At 39.7% G+C, this 24,682-nt stretch overlaps 1 protein-coding gene and 1 pseudogene across 1 annotated transcript; one reads left to right on the top strand and one right to left on the bottom strand.

Annotated features, from left to right (window-relative positions):
* Positions 1-24,641, bottom strand: ARMC10 (armadillo repeat containing 10). Its single transcript, XM_001086049.5, has 6 exons — positions 24,379-24,641; positions 15,301-15,449; positions 12,376-12,510; positions 6,724-6,900; positions 2,465-2,536; positions 1-1,504 (listed from the first exon to the last, which is right to left on the bottom strand). The coding sequence occupies exons 1-6, from the start codon at positions 24,515-24,517 to the stop codon at positions 1,250-1,252; spliced, it is 927 nt and encodes a 308-aa protein (XP_001086049.4). The 5' UTR covers positions 24,518-24,641; the 3' UTR covers positions 1-1,249.
* LOC100430574 (quinone oxidoreductase pseudogene) lies at positions 9,484-10,611 on the top strand (annotated as a pseudogene).
* Positions 24,642-24,682: the final 41 nt, after the last annotated feature.

The raw sequence follows: 24,682 nt of genomic DNA, 5'->3' as shown, positions 1-24,682 counted from the left end.
TAACCTTGTGAGTGATTTTTTTCCTCTTTATTAAAAAAAGATTTTATAATTTGGGCTCATAGTAAAAAATTCAAACAGTAGAACAGTGTGTATGTAGAAGGCATTCCCCACTCCCACTACAAGAGTTTGGGTATCATTCTAGAAGTGTTTTGTCAATACATAAGCATTTTTCATTTACACACACACACACACACACACACACACGATCCCATATTCTTCTATAATTTGTGTTTTTTAAAAAAAACCACCATATTTCATAGATAGCTTTCCACTTAAGCACATTCAAAGTTCCATCATTCTTTTTTTTTGAGACACTGTTTTGCTCTTGTTGCCCAGGCTGGAGTGCAATGGTGCGATCTCAGCTCACTGCAACCTCTGCCTCCTGGATTCAAGTGATTCTCCTGCCTCAGCCTCCCAAGTAGCTGGGATTAACAGGCATGCGCCACCATACCCAGCTAATTTTGTATTCTTAGTAGAGATGGAGTTTCTGCGTATTGGTCAGGCTAGTCCCAAACTCCTGACCTCAGGTGATCTGCCCGCCTCAGCCTCCCAAAGTGCTGGGATTACAGGCATGAGCCACTGTGCCTGGCTTCCATCATTCTTTTCCAAGACCAGAAAATTTATTTAACCAACTGTCTAAAGATGGACATTGTGATTGATCCCACTATTTTATATATAACTTTCTTTACATATTGAACATTGAAGGGGAGTGGGTGAGTCCTAGGAAACATTCTCTCCTAAAAGTTTACATTTTTCACTGACTAGAAGTGACCAAAATAGATTATACTAACGAGAAAAGACTTTTGAAAGCAGTATGGTCAGGTTGGCAGGTGAGTGGCCTCAAGAACTTAGGATTTCATTGCTACTAAAAGAACAAGCTATGATAGTTCTGAAGCAACGATTTAGTCAAATACTGATGCTGTCTCAGATGAGTAACTGCAAATCACTTCAAAAAGTAGAAGGGTAGCTTAAATGTGAAAAAGGTTACTGCCACTTCATGTAGGGAAAATAACAAGTATTTGCAAATAGCAAAATAAAAAGAAAGAAACGGTTTCAGTACAAGCTCTTATACTCACTTGGTATCAAAACAGTCCAAAATAAATCTAGAAGCATGGCAAGTTATAGCTGTGTTAATGATGAAATGCGATATTTACTGTTTAAATTCAGCAGCTGGAAGAATCCCCTTACAAGGAAAATAGAAAATACGTTTACATCCAGACTGCATTACTCTTTGGAAAAATATGACCAATCAGATTTTCGGTATTATTGTTAAAACCTTTTCCTTCACCTCTGCATCATGGTGGTCAACTAAAGCTTTTATTTTCTGGGCACATTCTTCTCCATGTAACAGGAAAAACAGTGAACCTTCAGTGAAAGTAGGCTGCACAGCTAAATGGCCTTCTATTTTGAGGCAGTTATTTATATTCTGAAATAGTGTAAGTACTCGAAGAAGAATCTCCTTTGCTACGTGGCTGTCATAAAGGGAAAGGAATGATGAATCCACCTGAAATAGGAAACAATGAGTATTATTTTGTATTAATAATATATGAAAACATTTTTCACGTATATTTTAACATCTTAAAATTGCATTGAATAACATTTAAAAATTTTAAAATTCACATTTAAAATGTGAATATCTCACATTTTAAAAATTTTGTCATAGAAAATTAACCCAAAATTGCATAACTTAGATGTATAAAACCTTATGTATCCCCATGCTGTATACTAATGGAAAAAAGGGAGTGTTTTAGCTGGAAAAATACAATTTCCTTGTAATTTTAGAGTGTGGTTATTTGGGAAAAACAACCATTTTTCTTTTTTAAGATCTGTCATATGGTTTCATGGGAACTCATTATTTCATCAAACATTTAGTGCCCATACACTAGAGGGCGCAGAGCTGGGTGGGGAACAGGGATGAGCAGATGAATATGATGGTTCCTTTTCTACAGGAGTTAAGCTCCATTCTATCCCAGCATTCAGACCACTTATCACAGCTTTTAATTACCTTGTTCACTTGTTATATATTTTTGTTTCTCCACACGACTGTAAGCTTCATGAGGACATGTACCATGTCATGCTGTGCTCACTGGTGTGTCTCATCTAGAGTCTAGCATATGCTGGGGACTCAGTACTGCTGTTTCAGTGGATACTAAGATACATGTAAACACAAACAGGTCCAGTATAAAAGATGGAATGGCACAATTGTACCCAAAATTGGGTAGAGAAAAAAGTTATAATTTATTGTTGCTAGGGTGAATTTTTAAAAATGTTTTTCAAAAGTAAGTAAAATAGACTCATTGCAAAAAATTTAGGAAATTCATATATACAAAACGAATTTAAAAAATTCTTTAATACTGCTCCTCAGAAAGAATCCCTGTTAACATTTTAGGTTAAATCTTTCCAGATCTGTCTGCTCAAATTTATATATGTATATATTTACAAAATAAACATATAAGCTATTTACTTGGGCATGAAGAAGTCCTTCTGTCATGGCTGGATTTTCAGACAAATTCAAAAGCAGTTTCAAAACTTGCACCTGAAAGAAGATGATACTGGCTTATCTCAGAGTGGCAAGCATGAATTTTCTCTCTCAGGCATGCTTTCTCTCACCATGTCTTCCAGGCCTGGCTCAAATTCTCTTTACTCCAGGAAACCTTCTCTATTCATTCTACTTTAAACATCTCACTGTGAACTCTTATAACACTTGGCACCACTCTTAAGAGAACCTATCACAGAGCAGTGTTATTTAAACCTCACTTTTCCAATTACACCGTTAGGGAGATACAGAGTATACTGCAAATGTCCTGCACTACTCTTAGAGAACCTATCAGAGATAGAGGTTTTCTATCACAGTGTTATTTAAACCTATTTTTTCCCAATTATAATGTTAGGGAGACAGAATATTGCAAATGTCTTCACAATCTACCCCCAACTCACATGCACATCCGAACAGATGGTAAGCTTAACATCTGTTAAATACACGATCTTTATTATGATTACTGTTAAGTGAAGTATGGCCAGGCATGGTGGTGTCGACACGGCCTGTAGTCCTAGGTACTTGGGAAGCTCAGGTGGGAGGATCGCTTGAGCTTTCCCACCTTAATGATGTTCAAGTTCAAGGATGTTCAAATTCAAGCTATGATTGTGCCTGTGAACAGCCACTGCACTCCAGCCTGGGCAACATAGTGAGACCCTGAGACCCCATCTTCACCCCCCACAAAAAAGAAAGAAAGAAATATAATCTTTAAAATAACAACAAAAAACCTCTCAAAGCTCATTTCTACTTAAAGTATAAAAATTCTGGAAATGTTTGGTTACCAAGACTAAATACATAACAATATGGCCCCTTTTAGTAAGCTACTATGAATCTTTGAGGCTATCTTTTAATGTGAAAGTGTTTTACAATCATATAAAAAAGCACAGTGATAAAAACTGATTGATGGGTTGATTGATTGAGATGGGGTCTCCCTATATTGCTGAGGCTGGTCTTGAACTTCTGGCCTCAAGGAATCCTCTCACTTTGGTCTCCCAAAGTAACTAGGATTATAGGCATGAGCCACCATGCCCAGCAATGATATAAATAATAAGCAAATAAATGTTATTTAATGGCTGACTAGCTAAAATATCAGCATTCTTATCACTTATAACTGAAAAGTCAGTAATAAAAAGACTCAAATAGAACGCCTCTTTTTAAAAACAAAGGCCATGTGAAACCATACTTTCCACAAGATACCTGGAACTAAAACAAGGAGCATAGAGCAGGGGTACTAACTCAGGGAAATGTGACAAATGTGCTCTTCACTAGAGCTGGGAAGGAACCTGGATATTATTTTGCAAAAATTTTTTATTACAAAGGCAATAGATGTTTACCATAGCACTTTAAAAAAAAATAGAAAAGCACAAAGAAAAAGAAAATTTACCCATATTTACATAACTAGAAATGATCACGGTTAAGTTTTGGTATTTTTGGCCAGGTGTGGTGGTGCATGCTTGCATTCCCAGCACTTTGGGAGGCCAAGGTGGGCAGATAACTTGAGCTCAGGAGTTCAAGAGCAATGTGGGCAACACGGCAAAACCTCCTCTCTACAAAAAATACAAAAATCAGCCAGGCGTGGTAGCATGTGACTGAAGTCCCAGTTATTCGGGAGGCTGAGGTAGGAGGATTGCTTGAGCCTGGGAGCTCAAGGCCGCAGTGAGCAGAGATCATGCCACTGCAATCTAGCCTGGGCAATAGAGTGAGATTCTGTGTCAAAAAAGAGAAAAGTTTTGGTATTTTCTTTTTGATCTTTATGCGTATATCCTGTGTACTCACAATTCCTTTGATCATGTTGTAGATACTAATTTATTTGAGGATAACATAATACTTTGCTTAATTTTACTGTTTTTATCAAATATTTCTTTATTTTTAGAAAATTACTACTTGGTCATAACAAAAATTTTAAGTAATGTAAAAGAGAACAAGGTGAAAACAAAAGCCACCATGCTATTGGCCCCTTCCAATCCTCAGCAGTGACCACTGGTAACATTTCTTGAATATGCAGAGATTGTCTTTTTCAAACAGATGCTCTTAATAAATTAAGGTCTCTGGGAGTGAAAGAGTAAAGGAGACTTTTGACCCTTCTTTAGTGCACTCCGTGGAGGTCACTATCAGATCTCATCTGGCCTGACTCGCTGTCAGCAACACTAGGAATAAGTGTTAGAAAAAAAAAAAAACAAAACACCTGGTTCCAATGTCAATGAAGTTTCAATTAGAAAAATAGGAAGAAGAGGTATGAAATAGGATGGTTCTGAACTTATGACATAAGCCTGGATGAAGTCAAAATCTGACACCCACTAATAGTCATGAAGGCAGGTATACAACCAGGGAATAGCAACAGCAATAGCTATTTGGTACCCTGTATTAAAATCTGATGTTGCTACTCTTTGTAGAAAGGAGTTAAATATGAGAAATATATATATACATATATATATATACACACACACATACACACACAGAGTACAACTACAGATTAAACAAATATATGGATTTTGATTTGAAACCATATTGACATGTTTTTTTTTTTCCTCATCACATGCACCATCTTGTGGTGACACTAGGACATTTTAAACCATTAGTTTCGTTTTCATTGCGGATGTAACAAGCACACAGTTTATTTATGTTAATCCTCCGCTATCTGCATTTGGTTATCAATCAGTGGTGTACCCAAAAGGTTATCATAGTACAGTGAGATCCCTGACTTAAGCAAAGTAAGATATTTTAAAATTCATTTTAGTGGTTATTTAGTAAGAAAATACCTAAATCAGACATACTTTCCCACTAACAAATGGATGACTATCCAAAAGTTTATTTGCAAGTTAGAACTTTAAACTCAATTTTTATGGAAAATCAATGTTGTAATTGGTGGCTATGTTCCAAGGCAGACCAAGAAAGCAAATTTTCTATCCTAGAAATACTGAACTAGCAATGTAATGGAAAAACACAACACAACAAAACAAAAATAGAACATACTATCGTGGTGTGGGTCATCTTTTAAAAAGTCAAAAAATACATGAAAATGCAGACGATGTCTGAGACAGATATATACAGCCCCAAGGCCAGACTCGCCTGGCTGAACTCAGCCTGACTCTGAACTCAGAGTTCCTCCAGAGTCAGGCAGAGGAGAGATTTCTCCTACAGAGGCAACAACATAAGAGTAAAAAGGGAAGGAGTTTCCACAGGGGTTCAGGGGCTGTAAGTTATCTTGCTCCACTGGAGACAGAGATGTTGATGCATGTTGGAAACTGCCCGGGAATGGTGCAATATTGCTGTAAGACTCTTACATTTAATTTTCAATACCTTTGGTACATCTTGGACCAGATCCAAACAAGTTTGGCTATTGGAAAAGAGAAAAGTCCACGTACAAACACCTTGGAAACATAAAAGCAAGACTACAGTAAAACTCTGCTGTAGTCACATCTTGATAACCTCAAAAATAACTGCAGTGATGTTGAATATTTGGAGTATGGCTTCACATTTGGTCTTTCTAAAATGCTTATGCATTTGTCTCTCAACTGTTCCAGAGAACACAGAGCAACATGGTAAAAAGCCTTGATGAACAATCAACCCAACTTATCAGAACTTTTAATTAGCCTACAATCTATTTTTATGCTACTTTTTCTTGAAAAATGGCAATTGATAAGAATGCACGCTAATATGAGAGATTTACTCAAGAACCTTTTTATAGGGCATCTCCTAAGGTCCTAATTAATTCAGCTCAATATCTGTTGCCTCTTATATCAACCTAACTGGACAGAGTGAAGCACTGAGACATCTTTCATTCATTCAATTCACTTCATTTACTACAACTTAAAAGTTGTTTTAGAAATATTTTTCAACAAATAACTGAATCAAAAAAATGATTTGTTAACCCCAAGGTAAGTAAAATATTCAACTAACCACTATTATTATTCAAAGACTCCTTTTAATCACAATGTTCCTATATTTGGTGGGGGGAAAGCTAGCTTCTGAGAAAACCAAATGAACATGAATCTGCTGATAAGTGAAACAACAGATGATCTTCACAAGTTAATTTTGCAATGGAGTATTTGGGACTAAATATACTTTCTTGGGCCCATGTGAGTTTTTAATAAATCTTCCTCTTCTTTGAGGCACATTAACTTAAGATAGGTGGCCTGCAAATACGATTTCAATGTTAATAAGCTTGACACAACAGCTCTTCATACCTTCGTGTTTCCATTTCCAGTAAGTAATACCTGGAACAGGTCTGTAATGTAATTGTGAAGCATGTGCTGGTGGTCATTGGTAACAGTCATGTTTGTCAACAATCTCAGTCCGGCCAGCTGCACAGCAGAGTTCAGAGGACCAGAGAAGACATCCTCACAGACTTGATTGATGTATATCTGAAAGCAGGGGAGGAATATGAGCATCTTAGAATCTCCAAAATTTTTCTACTGAACAGTCACTTTTCTGCACAGTGGAGTAAGGCTACTGCTCAGGATGGAACTGACTCCTCAAAAAATATGACATTTCCATCTGACCCTCAAATGTTGTTGACTTTTTAAAAGCTTCCTTTGGTAATTCCAGGCACAGTGCTTAGCATCTTACAAATACTCCTCACTTAATCCTGAAGACAACTCTAATGAGGTGGGTGTTACACCATTACAGCTTTCTTGCAGACAAGGACTTTTAAGTCTTTGAGGAGCTCGAGTCCCCTGCGCAATGTCAGACAGCAGGTGGGGATGCAATAGCCAAGCCCAGAGATCATGCTCTTAACAGCAGTGGCTTCTCCCTGGCTGGAGGCCTCCCAGCTTAGTCCACCTTTCTGTTTCAACTGGTCTGTGCACAGTAGGATCAGGGAAGATGAGAGGCCATTTTGTGTCACGGTAAGTACCTCAGCAGTAGTGTCTAGAGAGCTACATCATTTCTGAAGTAAAGAATGGGAGGATAATGTGAAACAGAATCTTTCCCTAGAATTAATCCTATCAAAAGTAAGCAGAACAAAATTATACTTGGCCTAAGGTTCTTATTTACCTAGGTGTGTGTATATATATATGTAATTCACCCCTTCATAATATTGTTAACTATCACTGGTAAAAAGTAATGCAATGCTGTAGTACTCTGTATCATATATCACAGAACTAAACTCAGTGTGATGGAAACTTTTCTGAAACTCTATTTTCTGTGTCTGGCCATGAGCTTTCTTTTTTTCGGGGGGACAGGGTCTCACTGCCGCACAGGCTAGAGTGGCACAAACTCTGCTCACTACAGCCTTGACCTCCCAGGCTCAAGTGATCCTCCTGCCTCAGTCTCCAGAGTAGCTGGGACTACAGGCGTGAGCCACCATGTCCAGCTAATTTTTGTATTCTTTGTAGATACAGGGTTTCACCATGTTGCCCAGGCTGGTCTCAAACTGTTGAGCTCAAGCAATCCGCCTGCCTCAGCCTCCCAAAGTGCTGGGATTACAGGTGTGCACCACCATGTCTAGCCTGGCCATGAGATTTCTAGCTTAGAAAAATGATGTTTTACAGATAACTGCTATTCACGTAAGCAAATCTGAACTCCACCAAAAGTTCTAACTGCTAAGAAAATTTCCTAATTTGAAGTGGTAAGAAGTTACCAATTGTCCCATAAACAATTATTAATTTTTTAAAAACCCCAAATGTATCCATGTTACCATAGAAACTAAATGGCAGTAAAGCAAAGAGAGATTAAACTTTTAATCTGGTTTCAAGATCTAAATTACATTTATTTTTAGAGACAGGATCTCACTCTGTCACCCAGGCTGAAGTGCAGTGGCATGATAACAGCTCACTGCAGCCTCAAATTCCCCTGTCTCAGTCTCCTGAGTAGCTGGGACTACAGGTGCATGCCACTATGCCCAGATAATAAATTTTTTTTTTTTTTTTTAGAAATAGGGTCTCACCTAGCCTGGCCAACATGGTGAAACCCCGTATCTATTAAAAATACAAAAAATTACAGGCATGGTGGTGGGCACCTGTAATCCCAGCTACTCAGAAGGCTGAGGCATGTTGCTTGAACCCAGGAAGCAGGGGTTGTAGTGAGCTGAGGCTGCACCACTGCACTCCAGCATGGGCAACATGAGCGAGACTCCCAAAACAAATAAATGGGGTCTATGTTGCCCAGACTGGTCTTGAACTCCTGGCCTCCAGCAATCTCCTGTTTTGGCTCCCAAAGTGTTGGGATTACAGGTGTGAGCCACCACACCTGGCTGTCATTTACATGTGAAAGTCAACTGGTTCTCTTGGGTTACAATTTAATTATACATCCATCCTTTAAAAACAGGGCATTTATTTAGCTCTTTATAAATCATATATTTCTGTAAGAAGCTGATGTCTTTCAAAGCATTTCCTAAAATGTGTGGACTGTTTACAACCTTATTATATCTGAATCTTCTGACCATTTCAATTCTAATAACAAGTTTACCAAAGGGACAGCTTAGTTATTCCTGTAGCTGTGTCCACCTCATCTTGTTCTGTTCTCTTGGAATTCTCTCCTTCCCCAATTCTACCTGTAGAGTAACATTCTCAAGAGCCAGGTCAGACTCCACCTCTTACAGAAACTTTTGGATCAAATCTCTCCTTTCTATGTACTCAATAATGTTTTACTTACATTTTTCCTTAAAGGACTTCATTATGTTCTGCCTTGACTTACAATTATTTAAGAACTTGCCTTATCCTTCCTTCCACCTTTCTTAGAACAAGAGTTGCGTCATGCTCATTTGCACCACAAAGCAGGAGTTTGATAAATATTGAATTGAAATAACATAATTTCCTAATATTGCATTTTTCTGCTGACATTATCTGACCCTGACCTGGTTCCTTTAGCACCCTTAGATTAAACTGAACCCCAACTCCAAAAGTCTTGCTGGCTGCAAAAGTTAGAAGCAGCCTGGCCACCCTCCTTCAGTGGCATATGAAGAAGCCCTTGCAGATTTTGATTCCCACTCTAGAGCTTTTATCTAGATGACCACGGCAACTGAACAGAAGCTGATGAGAGCTGTTAGAGTGTTTGAATTTGGTAGACCAGAAGTCCTGAAACTCAGTCAGATGTTGCAGTACCAATTCCAAAAGACCATTAGGTGTAATCAAGGTTCATGCATGTGGTGTCAACCCTGTGGAGACATACATTTATTATGGCATTTATAATAGAAAACCACCTTATTCTATACTGCTGGCTCAGATGCAACTGGGGTAATGGAAGCTGTTGGAGGGAATGCATCTACTTTCAAGAAAAGTGACAGTTTTCACTACCGGCACAATCTCTCGGAGCCATGTGGAGTATGCTCCTGTAGCAGATCACACTGTTTACAAACTGCCTGAAAAACTGGACTTTTAAACAAAATGCTGCCATTGGTATCCCATATGTTACTGCATATAGAGCTCTGATTCACAGTGTCTGTATGAAATCTGGAGACTGGGTTCTGGTTCATGGGGCTAGTGGAGTTGCTGGAGTAGCAACATGCCAAATGGTTAGAGTTTATGCCTTAAAGGTTTGGGGCCCAGTTGGTATCGAGAGGGACAAAATGCTTTTGCAAAATGGAGCCCACAAAGTGTTTAATTACGAAGAAGTTAATTATGTTGACAAAATTAAGAAATGTGTGGTAAGAAAGGAACTGATGTGATTATTGAAATAATAGCTAATATAAATCTTAGTAAAGCTGTGAATTGTTTGTCATATGGAAGATGAGTAATAGGTGTTGGCAACAGTGGTGCTATTGAAATAAACCCATGGGACACTATGGCAAAAAAGTCTAGTAAAATTGTCGTTACTCTATTTTTCCCCAACCAAGGAGGAATCTCAGCAATTTGCAGCAGCCTATCAAGCTGGAATGGAAATTGGTTGGCTGAAACTTGTAATAGGTTCTCACTATATGTTGGAGAGGCCGCCCAGGCTCACAAAAATCTCTCTTACGGCAACGGGGCTACTGTAAAAATGATTCTTCTCTTTTGATGATTAATTCTTTCATGGATTTCAGAGGTTGTCTTTTGCCCAGTTTTACTTACACAATCTTTTGTTTAATTAACATTCATTTGATCCAGTGAGTTTCTTATGTGAAAAAAGTAAGATTTTCCTTTGGAGAACTGAGGAAGTACAATAAAATTTATTTTATGGCTGGCAATATATTTTTTACCTTCTATTTCAAATCAAGAAATCTTCATAGTACAAAAGAGCACGCTAGTGGTTTTTTGGCATTGGGGTGCATTCCAGAAATTCTTAACTGATACTTGATTAATTCTATACCTTTGATTAAAACATAATAATTCAAAATAAGGTTCTCAGTTTCCAAGGACGTCCAATCCTACTTAGCTTTATAAAGGTTCTTTTGTATCTGATTAGCCATAACTGTATTGGACTCTAAAGATTTTCTGGACTAAAAAAAAACCCCTATTCCAAACTAATCTCATCTGGATCTTTAAGTCTTGTGGAAGGGCAAGAATATATAATTTCCAGGGCACTTTGCTAGTTTTCCAATATTTTCCCAAATATTAGAATATCCACTTCATTGGATATTCTAATTGATTGTCAATGACACCATATATTCTGTGAGGACAGCAACCTTATCTTTCGTATGACACTTGGTACATAGTCTCCAAACTGGTAATACTTCTTGACTGATCAGATTTTCAAAGTAGATTTAGAGTTACCTGTGTGTGATGGGGGTCATATATTTTTATTGAAATTAATAAGCTTACCAATTTGACACATTAAGAATGGTCTGCTTTTGCTTCATAGCATAGTAATCTGTAATTCTGTAGAAAATTAAATTTTCTAGTCTATATAGTACTTGCCTCTCATCACTTCTGCATAGCTCCTAACAGTTACTGCCTAACAGTGTTCTGGGCTGGAAGTTTTTATCTAAACTAAATACAGAGATTAACTCTTACAAATCTTGCCATCAATATTATGTCCAAGGAAATAAAGTTTGGTTATTTGTTGTTTTTTTCTTCATATGAGCACATCCTCCTGTCTCTTGTTTTGTGATTGTCTTGACCTGATTTGTTCTGTTGAATGACAATTTCTGGTTTGAACGTGGGAGTCCTGTTTCAGTAATGAACAGAAAACTGCTCTTTTCTATGACTGAGGGGTATCACTGGGTTCTGGCTATATATGCCATGGCTGAAGTGTTTTAACTGTTAGCATTTACCAAATTAACTATTTTTTTTAACAGGTTAACTGCCTTATAAATAACATTTTTGAAAAAAGCATTAAAGCAATGTCAGTAACACAGGTTAGCATGTGAATCCTAAAATGAAGGATTTCTCCCCATACAATGACATAAAGGAACAGTTATTCTGTAAAAGTCAGTTTAATCTATTTGCACATTTGCCTCATCCACTGAAAGAGCTAAAGCATATAGTGACTTAACGTTTTCCAATACACTCATATAGTACACTTAATTTCAAAGGCAAAACTAGCCAAACTATATGCATTAACAACCATATTTATGAATATGTAGCACTGCATATGCTCTCTGAATGAATGTCTTGTAATACTAGTTCTAGTTCTAGTTGGCACAAAGTCTTGTCCCAACTTTCAGCCAACTACATTCACTATTTGGTTGGTGCCTATAGCTTTAAGGCTATTACTGTCACCAGTGCCTGTTCCTGATGTAAAGTAGAGGATAACCTGTAGAATAAACAAGCATTATTTTACTGAAACAAAAGTTTTATTGTACCTCTTATTGGCCAGTTCAGGTCCCTCCCTCTTTTGTCTTATTCTCCATTCCTCTAAAGGTAATCCTTGGCTGTAAAATTACAAAGGATAGTCTACTGAAGTTTCATTACTCATCTTTTTGTTATTTTTTCTTTTATTTATAGAAAACCTTATATATTTGGGATTTTCAGTCAACTTACCTTTATCTTGATTTGATTTTCAACATTCACACTCAGGTTATTTAGTGCATTTAAAGCTTTCTCTTTAATACTCTGGTTGGAATGGTTGATTTTGTTTCCAACAATTGGAATACCACCCAATTCACGAATAATAGCCTATGAGGGGAAAAAAATCAAAACAAAACAGGACTGGGACTTCAGTACGCATCTCCGTTCACTGAATTCTTTGCATCCACAAATACAATTAAAAATTAATGGCTTTTTGGAAATATCTTTCCCATATACAAATATTTAATTCAGATTTTTAAAAAATCTCACTACCTATACTTTTATAGGTAAAGAAAATCCATTGAAAACAAAATTAAGATATAGAATTACTTAAACTACAGTGTTGAGAAATACAATAAAAATTTACAGAGGTACTATAGCGATCTTGAAGCAACTTACAAATAAAATTATTTTTCTTTGAGATGAGTTATATGACTTCTCCATTATAGGCAAAACTGGAAAAGTGTTACTATTTAGAATACTAAAGTAAGTGTTTTAATTTAGAATACTACAGTAGTGTTTTGCTAACATGTATTATTTGAAACACTAATCCCTCAAAATGTTAAGAGATGTTCCATAAAAATAAGGGGGGGGGGTTTCCCATGGTTATATAAGTTTAGGAAAATCTAAGTATAACAAGAGTAAGCATGTTTCTTTAATATGTTCATGTGCATTGGGAATCTTGAAGAGGTGTGTGTTGATGATAGTATGTCTATGAACTATACACAAAAAGAGGGTCATTTTTCAGCAGTGGAAATGGTGGGAACACACTGATATCTTGCAGAATCAGATTCCACACAGTTTGAAAAATGGTACCCAGGGCCAGGCGCGGTGGCTTACACCTGTAATCCCAGCACTCTGGGAGGCCGAGGTGAGCGGATCACTTGAGGTCAGGAGGTCGACACCAGCCTGGCCAACATGGTGAAATCCCATCTCCACTAGAGATACAAAAATTAGCCAGGCGTGGTGGCTGGTGCCTGTAATCCCACTACTGGGGTGGTTAAGGCAGGAGAATCGTTTGAACCTGGGAGGAGGTTACAGTGAGCCAAGACTGCGCCACTGCAATCTAGCCCAGGCAACAGAGTGAGACACTGCCACAAAAAAAAAAGAAAAAAAAAAAAGAAGAGAAATGGCACCCAAATATTCAGAGGAAAAATAATCTGGGAGTTCTTATAGGTAGTTGCAATAATATGTTACCATGTACCTTTGCCTAAACATTGAAAGAAATAAACTGCTTTAATTCTTGTAAGAAAAACATGCTAAAAATGATTCTTGTCAAGTCAAGACATGCTATTCTAGCAGGAAAAAAGAAAAAGATTGCCATCATCTATCTACTTTTTACAAATAGCTCAATACTCCATTTTACCGTTAAGGGTGATCTTAGCATTAAAAGAGAAATAAACTTTCCCTTTACAATTTCAAGTTCTTTTAAAGGACTTGCAGTTACTAGAAAAGTTTTTTTTTTTTTTTTTTTTTTTTAACTGTACTGTTAAAGCAGATTAAGGTACTACAATTGATGGTGAGGGCACTGACCCCCGCTCCTCAAGAAAGTACTTCTTCTCCAGTGGGTACTGGCCTACTCTGACTGCAACTTATTTTAGAGGAATACAAAATTATGCCATCAGAAATACTCCTTTAAAGGTAGGCTAACACATTAATCACTAGCTATTGTTTTTGCTTGTCTAGTGGCCCTCTTTCCACGGGGGCAGATGGTGGCATCTCCTCTGTTCCACACAATCCCTCCTGGGATTGTTGTTCACTTGTATTCACAGCCATCCCTGCTACTTAGCTGTAGGCTGCTCATGTGAACCAGGTTTCCTAAACATGGGCGATGGTCCCTTGATTGATCCAGAGATTGCCCCAGAGACTGATCCAAAGAGCACTGGATCCTAGAAGAACAACTGTACCTTTTGGATCACGAGCTACAGAGATGAAGGCTTAGAGAGGCTAGTGGCTTTCTTTCAACCCTTGTGAAGAAAACCACTTTGTGGCCAGAAAGATAAAGACCAATACATAAAATTGAGTGGCCATAAGCAAAGCCAAGAGGTAGAGAAAGAGAAAACTCTGGTAACTCTTTCTGCGACCTTGAACTGGACTCAGTTGTGTCTGAAATCTGCTATTCTTTGCTGTCTAAGTTAGCTGAGCTCAATATTTTCCCTTTAAAGCTTAAAATAATTTAAGGTGAATTCTGTCATTTATAACTGAAAGAGTAGGTAATACACAAAGATTCTCTATCTCTCTATACATCTATAGAGCTTTACAGTAAACCTTGCCATTCTGGAGAAAGCTGGGCTAAAAATACAATAAATTCAAAATAATTTTGTACTTATGACAATGTTAACAAAGGGCATTAGCTGAAAACAATTACAATTTTTTTTTAACTATTTTCTCATGCTGGACGGTTGTCAGAAAGAGTAGGAAGAAGGACATGTTCAAATTAAGCTCTTTAGTCTTAGTTTTAAGTCTCCATTTGCAGGAGCCATTTACATTGATTAGTGGTTATCAGAGTGTGGTCCAGGGACCACCTGCATCGGAATCATACTCAGACCTATGTACAATTTAAAGTATGTACTTAAATGTTAGATGCATTTATTGTTTTACTGAAGCACTGCTGAATTTTAAATAATTTAGAAGGCCATGAAATGCTAAACGTTCATTAGATATACTTACGAATGTGATGCCAGTGACCAACTTCATAGGGATCTACAATCACATTAATAATCATATTACTATTAGGCTGTGTTTTTCAGAAGTAAACATTATGTTTTAAGTATAAGTAGCCACATTGCACAGATGAGAAAATTGAAGCTCTGAGAGGTTAAGTAATTTATTCAGGGTCACAATTACTGCTAGTGTGTAAGAATGGAAAGAGCCTGCTTGCTGAGTTGAGGTACTTACTTGGTTAACTGAAAAGGCTGCATTGTTACCCAAAGTAATCAAAGCTCTTTCAATAATTACAGGATCCTCAGTCGACTCCAGCAGGTAAAGGAGTTTCTGAAGTTGTGCAGCATTTAGAACATCATCATATGAACCATCAGTTAAGTCTTCTGCATAAGAAGAAAGTTATTTGAAGTTAATCTAAAATCAGTATGAGATTTTTTTTTTTTTTTTTTGAGACAGAGTCCCGCTCTGTCACCCAGGCTGGAGTGCAGTGGCCGGATCTCAGCTCACTGCAAGCTCCGCCTCCCGGGTTTACGCCATTCTCCTGCCTCAGCCTCCCAAGTAGCTGGGACTACAGGCGCCCGCCACCTCGCCCGGCTAGTTTTTTGTATTTTTTAGTAGAGATGGGGTTTCACTGTGTTAGCCAGGATGGTCTTGATCTCCTGACCTCGTGATCCACCCGTCTCGGCCTCCCAAAGTGCTGGGATTACAGGCTTGAGCCACCGTGCCCGGCCCCGAGATTATTTTTGAGACAGGCTCTCACTCTGTCACCCAGGCTGGAGTGCGGTGGCACGATCATGGCTCACTACAACCTTGATCTCCTGGGCTCAAGTGGTCTTCCCGCCTCAGCTTCCCAAGTAGGTAGGACCTGTGGTCCTAGCACATGCACCACGTCTGGTTAATGTCTAAAATTTTTTGTACAGATGGGGTCTCACTATGTTGCCCAGGCTGGTCTCAAACTTCTAACCTCAAGCAGTCCTCCTGCCTTGGCCTCCCAAAGTGGTGGGATAACAGTATGAGCCACTGTGCCCAGTCTGTTTTTTTAAATTTTAAAAACAATATCGAATACCTACTTGTATGGCAGGCACAGTATCAAGCACTTTACATCCTTAGGAAGAAGATACTGTACTACTCTCAATTTACAGCTGGGAAATGTAGGCTTATAGATACCAAGAAATTAGCCAATGGTCACTTGGCATATGGCTGTTAGTAAGACACTTCATGCAAACACTATATACCTCAAATGCTGATAACATTTTCTGTTTCTCCTTTTAAAAACCAGGTACACCCATCCAATGGAACACTTCCCTCTAAACAGATTAATTAGGAAATATGATTTGCGTTAAGGAGATCTTTTCTGAGCACATCAGATAGAAGGAAAGCTATGGGAGTAAACCAATCTTTTTGCTAGTGTGGCATTTTTGTTTGATTTATACAACAAGGCATGTTGACTAGGATACTAGAATAGTCCTGCTGGTGGTGATGACAAAAGAAAAGCTGACATTTTGAGGAAGAGCTAGGATAGCCAAATGCTGGATCTGCTCAATGATGTTCAGAACTTATGGCTGTACCTTAAAAAAAGTCCTCTTTACAGAAATCACCACAGAAATAACAGAAACCATTTTATAACACTCTTACTGGGGTGGTTGGGGGGAGGGGAAAGGGTAGGGTGAGGAGGAGGTTACACAACAATAGGTGCTACATGATCTCAAATCTGTGTTTTTTTCTTTAAGAAAAAACATACGAAATTGTTAGGCTGGGCATAGTAGCTCCTCTCTGTATCCCAGCACTTTGGGAGGCAGGAGAATCACTTGAGGCCAGTGGTTCGAGACCAGTCTGTACAACATAATGAGACCCTGTCTCTATTTAAAAAAAAAAAAAAAAGTAAATAAAAATGTTAAAAGTGGTTATCTTTGGGTAGTGGGATTATGAAGGACTTTTATTTTCTACCCTGTACTCAACAGTACTGTTTTTTTTTTCCAATAAACATGTATTATTCCAATAAACATGTAACATAAAATAACTAAGTATATTGCTTAAAGAAGAATCACATGCAAAAAATAAATAAACAAAATAAAGGGACAAGTATAGATTATGTATGGGAAACAATATGTGATATGTGATATATAATATGTGATGCCCTGAGGAAGTCAAATAAGAAATGTTAAGAAAATGTCACAGCTACGAAGCCAGAATATTCTCACTACCAAGTCTTAATTGAGACCTTTTACTTTTGAATCCACTGTCGGCCTCATTAACACCTTATAAAACAGGGTTTCGCCCCAAGAATACTTGAAAAGATAAAGGAAAGAATGATAAAAACACAGCTTTTCAGAATGGAAAGAATTTGGGGTTCATTCAAACCTCTCATTTTACACAGGAAGAAACTGAAGCCAGGATTGTTCAAGGATCTGCCTAAAATCACAGCAGTAGCTAGAAGCAGAAACCAGAGAAATGAAAAATCAAAGTTACAAGTAAGTCACTTACTATTTTTTGGGGTCTCAGTTTTCTCATCTGTAAATAAAAGGGTTTGCTTAATACTGTAACTGGCTCCAGAGTTTCCTACATAGCCCTGAAGTTGTATGATTTCATATACACACACATACATACACGTGCACATGCATGGCAGAAGTGTGATAAATTTAACTCATCCATATTTGAGATATTTCAAAATCATATTAATTTGTTACATGTTATCTCATAAAGTCATTTTTAAAAAGCTTACAGACTGGGTGCGGTGGCTCATGCCTGTGATCCCAGCACGTTGGGAGGCTCAGGCGGGCGGATCACTCGAACTTAGGAGTTTGAGACCAGCCTGGCCTCAGAGATGGTGAAACCCCATCTCCACTAAAAATAGAAAAAAATTAGCCAGGCATGGTGGAGGATGCCTTGTAATCCCAGGTACTTGGGAGGCCAAGGCAGGAAAACTGCTTGAGCCTGGGAGGCGAAGGTTGCAGTAAGCCGAGATTGCACCACTGCACTCCAGCTTGCGTGACAGAAGTGAAACCCTGTTGTTTTTTGTTTTTGTTTTTGTTTTTAAAAAAAAGAAAGAAAAAAAAAGGAAAAAGCTTGTAGATGTATAATTCTTTATAAATAGCCATTTAAAATTTCTCTAGGGATTAAATCACTGAAAGTAAAATTTCATGGTGTTATATCATAGAATTTTCACTTGGTGGGAAGAGGCACAGTGTGGTAGTTAAAAGTAAGGCAAGGCTGTGGAGCCAGGTTGTTTAGTTCAAATTCCCAAATAAGCTACTCACCAGGTAAGAGACTTAGGCTCTCTTAGCTTCAGTTTACTCATCTGCTAAATAGGAGTTAATAGTGCCTACCTCAAAGCACTTTTGTACCTAGAATATTTAAAGGGCCTAGTATATTTATTATTTTCATTAATGGGACACAGAGCCGATTAATAGCAAAAGTGGCTTTAGAATCCAGATCTTTTTACTCCTACATTACTTATTCCCCCCAACCATTATTCCTCCTAGTATATTAAAAAAAATGAGCCTAGCCAGGTGCAGTGGCTCACGCCTGTAATCCCAGCACTTTGGGAGTCTGAGATGGGTGAATCACGAGATCAGGAGTTCAAGACCAGCCTGGCCAAGATGCTGAAACCCTGTCTCTACTAAAAATACAAAAATTAGCCAGACATGGTGGCACGTGCCTGTAATCTCAGCTACTCGGGAGACTGAGGTAGGAGAATTGCTTGAACCCAGGTGGCAGAGGTTGCAGTGAGCCGAGATCGCGTCACTGTACTCCAGCCTGGGCCACAGAGCAAGACTCCATCTCAAAAAATATAGAATAATAATGATAATAATAATACTAATAATGAGCCTATATTTTAACTTTGTAAATTCTGTTTGAATTTCTAATAAAAACCATATATTGGCCTGGCACGGTGGCTTACACCTGTAATCCCAGCATTTTGGGAGGCCAAGGCAGGCAGATAACCTGAAGCCAGGAGTTCGAGACCAGCCTGGCCAACATGGTGAAGCCCCATCTCTACTAAAAGTACAAAATTAGCCAGGAGTGGTGGCACATGCCTGCTGTCCCAGCTACTCAGGTGGCTGAGGCAGGAGCATTGCTTGAACCTGGGAGGCAGAGGTTGCAGTGAGACGAGATCGCACCACTGTACTCCAGCCTGGGCGACAGAGGAAGACTCCATCTCAAAACAAAAAAATAAAACAAAACAAAAACCATGTATTACTTTTTAGTAAAGAAATGTAAAACTTAAAACTCCAAATACATTTTACAGGAGGGCGATCATCAAATACTCAGCTCTTCTACTGGTGAGTTTTTGGACTACTATTACACAGGTGAGGCAGTCAAACACCATGTGTTCTACTTCCCATCTAGCTTTGTGCCAACAAGATTGTGAAAGAAAGGCTCAGTGGTTCGTTGTCTCCTCCAGTAAATCAAGGAGAAATTACAATTCTCAAAGGGAATGAAAAGTAACTACCACATTATAACACAGCAAGACAAATTTCAAGATAACTGTCATGGTTCAGAATCTTTCCAACTGTGAACACAATATGTCTGTTTATGTAGTCTTAGGCCCTTCAGTAAAATTATCTTCTCACTACAGAACTCCTACTTTTTAAAGTGAATTCCTAATTTTTAAAGTGTTTACAGCTATCATGAATGATATATATTTTTTGAAACAGGGTCTCATTCTGTTAAAATCTTTTCAACTAAAGTTTTAAGTTGTTACTGCATGTATACAAGAAGTTATTGGTCTGGGTATATTGACTTGTACTCAAGATATTCTATAAACTCATTGCTTCTAGTAGTTAGTTAATTCTCTTGGATTTTTCCAAGTAAATCATTATGCCTCCTACAATTATAATTCTGCCTCCTTTCTAATGTTTACACATGTTGCTTTTTTCTTATCAAGTTATGACTCCAGAAGGTTGAATAATAGCTGTGATAGCAGACACTGTTGTCTTGAGTTTAATAAGGATGTCTTTAATAAGGATAACAGTGTGTCTATTAAATATAATATTTGCTTTCGGGTTTTGATGGATGCACTTCATTAACTTAAGAACATTTCTTTCTATTTATTCCTAACTTGCTGCAAGTTTTTATCGGAAATGATACAATTTTTTTTCTTTTTTTTGTTCAGAGTCTTCGGCTATGGAAAGAAATAATATTTTAATGCCTTTTTACTATGAGGTCATCATGTGGCTTTTCCTTTTTCTAATATGACTCCTCCTTCCATGTCCATTTGGCCTTGGTATATTATTACTTTAATCCCCTGATAGATTTGATTTGCTAATATTTTAAGATTTTATATCTTTATTCGTAGTTGAGACAGATTTATACTTTTTCATACTATCTTTGTCAAGTTTTGGCATTAGACTGTTGGATGAATTGGGACTGTTTCCATCTTTTTCAATGCTCTCAAACCATGTTAGTACAAAAATTATTTTTATTTTATTTTATTTATATATATATTTTTGAAAAGGAGTCTCGCTCTGTCGCCCAGGCTGGAGTGCAGTGGCCGGATCTCAGCTCACTTTAAGCTCCGCCTCCCGGGTTTACGCCATTCTCCTGCCTCAGGCTCCCAAGTAGCTGGGACTACAGGCGCCCGCCACCTCGCCAGGCTAGTTTTTTGTACTTTTTTAGTAGAGAAGGGGTTTCACCGTGTTAGCCAGGATGGTCTCCATCTCCTGACCTCGTGATCCGCCTGTCTCGGCCTCCCAAAGTGCTGGGATTACAGGCTTGAGCCACCGCGCCCGGCCTTTATTCTATTTTATTTTTTAAGATAGAGTCTTGCTCTTTTGCTCAAGCTGGAGAGCAGTGGCACAATCACAGTTCACTGCAGCCTTGACCTCCTGGGCTCAAGGGATTCTCCCACAACAGCCTCCTGAGCAGCTGGGATTTCAGGTGCACACTACCATGCCTGGCTAATTTTTGTATTAAATTAGGGGTTTCAGCCGGGCGCGGTGGCTCACGCCTGTAATCCCAGCACTTTAGGAGGCCGAGGCGGGCGGATCACAAGGTCAGGAGATTGAGACCACGGTGAAACCCCGTCTCTACTAAAAATACAAAAAATTAGCCGGGCGCGGTGGCGGGCGCCTGTAGTCCCAGCTACTCAGGAGGCTGAGGCAGGAGAATGGCGTGAACCCGGGAGGCGGAGCTTGCAGTGAGCCGAGATCGCGCCACTGCACTCCAGCCTGGGCCACAGAGCGAGACTCCGTCTCCAAAAAAAAAAAAAAAAAAAATTAGGGGTTTCACTATGTTGTCCAGGCTGGTTTTGAACTCTGGGCTCAAGTGATCCTTCCACTTCAGCCTCCCAAAGGGATTAGAGGTGTGAGTTTAAAACAAAGACAAGATTGCCACTGCACTCCAACCTGGGCAGAGCGAGACTCTGCCTCAAAAACAAACAAAAGATCATCTTCTGAAATCTAAGCGTGATGACTGTATTAGTCCATTCTCATGCTGCTATGAAGAACTGCCCAAGACTGGGTAATTTATAAAGGAAAGAAGTTTAATTGATTCACTGTTCCACATGGGTGGGGAGGCCTCAGGAAACTTACAATTATGGTGCAAGGGGAAGCAAACACTTCCTTCTTCATAGGCAGCAGGAAAGAGGAGTGCGGAGCAAAGGGGGAAGGCCCACATAAAACCATCAGATATCCTGAGAACTCACTATCATGAGAACAGCATGGGGCGGGGGAACTGCCCCTGTGATTCAATTACCTCCCACTGGGTCCCTCCCACGATGTAGGGATTATGGGATTACAATTCAAGATAAGCTTTGAGCTGGGCACGGTGGCTGATGCCTGTAATTCCAGCACTTTGGGAGGCTAAGGCAGGCATATCACTTTGCCAACATGGTGAAAACGCGTCTCTACCAAAAATACAAAAAAAATTAGCCAGGCACGTGGTGTGTACCTGTAATCTCAGCTACTCCGGAGGCTGAGGCAAGAGAATTGCTTGAACCCGGGAGGCAGCGGTTGCAGTGAGCTGAGATCATACCACTGCACTCCAGCCTGGGTGACAGAGTGGGACTCTTTCTCAAAAAAAAAAAAAGATTTGGGTGGGGACACAAATCCAAACCATATCGATGACGAAATGAGCATTTCAGTGATAAAGGTGTAGCTTCAGGAAGAAGGGACTGTGAGCAAATTATTTTTTAAGCTGCCTTACCTAAGATAATGATGATTATGGGAACTGGTAAATTTAAGTTTAAAAGACTTTGTCCACATTCGTCAGGTTGAGTCAGTAAAACTGAGAAGATATCTGAGTCTAGGACACCTTCCCAATGTACTTATACAAAAATATTTCTGACATGGGAAAGAAAACAAATTAGGCTTTGTAAATGCTATGATTTGAATGTCTCTTGCAAAACTCATGTTGAAACTTAATTCCCAATGTGGCAATATTGAGAGGTAAGGCCTTTAAGAGGTGATTGCATCATGAGGGGTCTGTCCTCATGAATGAATTAATCCATTAATTATGGATTAATAATCATAATCATGGATTAATGAGCAGGACTGGTGGCTTTATAAGAACAAGAGACCTGAGTCAGCATGTTAACACACTTGCCCCTCTGGCCTTGGGATGCCCTATGTCACAACAAGAAGGTCCATACCAGCTACGGCCTCTCAATCTTGGACTTTTCAGCTTCCATAACTCTAAGAAATAAATTCCTTTCTTAATAAATTACCCAGTTTCAGGTATTCTATTATAAGCAACAGAAAATGGACTAATACAGTAAGAGTAAATACAAATCTTAAAAAAAAAAAAAAAAAAAAAGCTGAATTATACCTAGTGCCAAAAGTGAAAGAGACCTTCCCCTTCCACTCCCTTTTCCTTAAAGCATTCCCTCATGCAAACTTGTAATTACAAATCCTTTGTTGGCCAGGTGAGGAGGCTCCATCCTGTAATTACAGCACTTCGGGATGCTTAGGCAGGAGGACTGCTTGAGCCAAGTTCAAACCAGCGTGGGCAACAACACGGTGAACACCTGTCTCTTTAAAAAAATACAAAAATTAGCCAGGTGTGGTGGTGTGCGCCTGTAGTCCTAGTTACTTAGGGGGCTGAGGTGGGAGGAGCCCAGGGAGGTGGAGGCTGTGATTGCGCCACTGCACCGAGCCTGGGTGACAGACTGAGTCCCTGTCTGAGAACAAAACTAAACTCCTTTTCCTGTTTCTTTGATACAAATGTAAATCTTTTTAAAAGCGAAATAAGCATTTGGCCAGTTTTACAGCCCAAGAAAGTCTTTCTTAAAAGCTTTGGAGCCTACTGTTTGGAGAAAGCCTACTCTTTGAAACCTACTCTTCCAGGAAGATAGAGCCCCAATCTCCCCAGCTCTGTGAGTTTTTAGCCTGGGCACCTGGTTCCACATCATAAAGACATTTTTACTTTTCCTCTGGATAAAGGCAATTAGATAACAACCACCCCAATTACCAGTAAATTTAGGATAAACTACACGTAGTGAATGGTACTGTCAAGTCATCTTACTTAAGGACAAATTAGTTTTTATCTTGAGAACACGTACGTAATACGAAATCGGTTCTATCTGTCCAGCTACACTTAAAGGAATTAGAATTCTTCTTGCTATCCCATTAGCAAATTGCCCGTGATGCTTGAGACAATCTAGTTTGTGCTTACTCAACAATGACGCTGTTTAGTTCTCTTCTACAATTGTGGACAGGAGTTTCTTGGATGGCAGATATGTTATTTTAAATTATTTCCCTAACGGCTTCCATGATGTGAAACATGCCTCTGGAGGGTTTTACCGTACCGATCAACTTTTGGACAGAAACCGAATCTGGCATTTGTCCGCTGGGAGGGTGTGTCTCGCGCAGACAACTGTTCCCATTTCCAAAACACACACCAGGCTGGGAGGTCTTGGACCACTGTGACTCCCAGGTACCTCCCCTCTGAGGCCGGGCCGAGCGCCCGCACAACTGCCCCTTTGACGTCCCTTCTTCCAGGACACTTGCAAGCAGAGCTTCACTTATGGCTCCGGGCCCCTCAACAGCCCTTCCACAATCGGCAGAATCCCTTTAATTACACAAAGGCCCGGAACAAGCTTTAAAGTGAGAGGCCATCAACAGGCTTTTAAGAAACCTAATCCTCCACTGTGGCGCAAAGCTCAGGCAGGAAAGCCAGGACAAGTTTTCATATCAGGATAGTGAACAAAGAATGGGCGGCGGGGGCGGCGCAGCACCATGCACCCACACAAGTACTGCCTCTCCCTCTAGCTCGGCTCCTCATCTTACCCCGAGGACACGCAAGCCACCACCCAAGCCCGGGAAGCCCCCCTGCCCAGTCCCCGCCCACCTGCCGGGCACCCCGCGGTCTCACCTGCAGACTTGGAAGGGCGCATCCCGAGCTCGCGGTCGCCCCGCCGCCGACCCCGGGTCAGTCTGTAAATGCAGTAGCAGGCGCCGGCGCCGAGGAGCAGGCCCGCCGCCACCCAGCCCGCGCCCCGGGGGCCACCCATTCTGCAGCCGCGGCAGAGCCGCCGCGCTGGGCCAGGGCAGGAGGCTCCTGGGGGCCAGCGCGGAGGTCTCCAGATCACGCGGGCCTAGCCGCCACAACAAACCGCGCGCGACCTGGATGTGGAGAAAGGAAATGGGGTCTGAGCTCCGCCTCCCGGAAACGGCTC

This window comes from Macaca mulatta, chromosome 3, assembly GCF_049350105.2.
Source record: "Macaca mulatta isolate MMU2019108-1 chromosome 3, T2T-MMU8v2.0, whole genome shotgun sequence".
NCBI lineage: Eukaryota > Metazoa > Chordata > Mammalia > Primates > Cercopithecidae > Macaca > Macaca mulatta.
This window is presented reverse-complemented; position numbering and strand designations above follow the sequence as displayed.

Bases quoted from the DNA above. Each gene is read 5' to 3' on its own strand.
- ARMC10 (XM_001086049.5), bottom strand. From the start codon at position 24,517: ATGGGTGGCCCCCGGGGCGCGGGCTGGGTGGCGGCGGGCCTGCTCCTC. The intron at 15,450-24,378 runs GTGAGACCGCGG...CTTCTTATGCAG, and splicing joins GCGCCCTTCCAAGTCTGCAG to AAGACTTAACTGATGGTTCA. The intron at 6,901-12,375 runs GTAAGTTGACTG...CCCTGCTTTCAG, and splicing joins AAAATCAAATCAAGATAAAG to ATATACATCAATCAAGTCTG.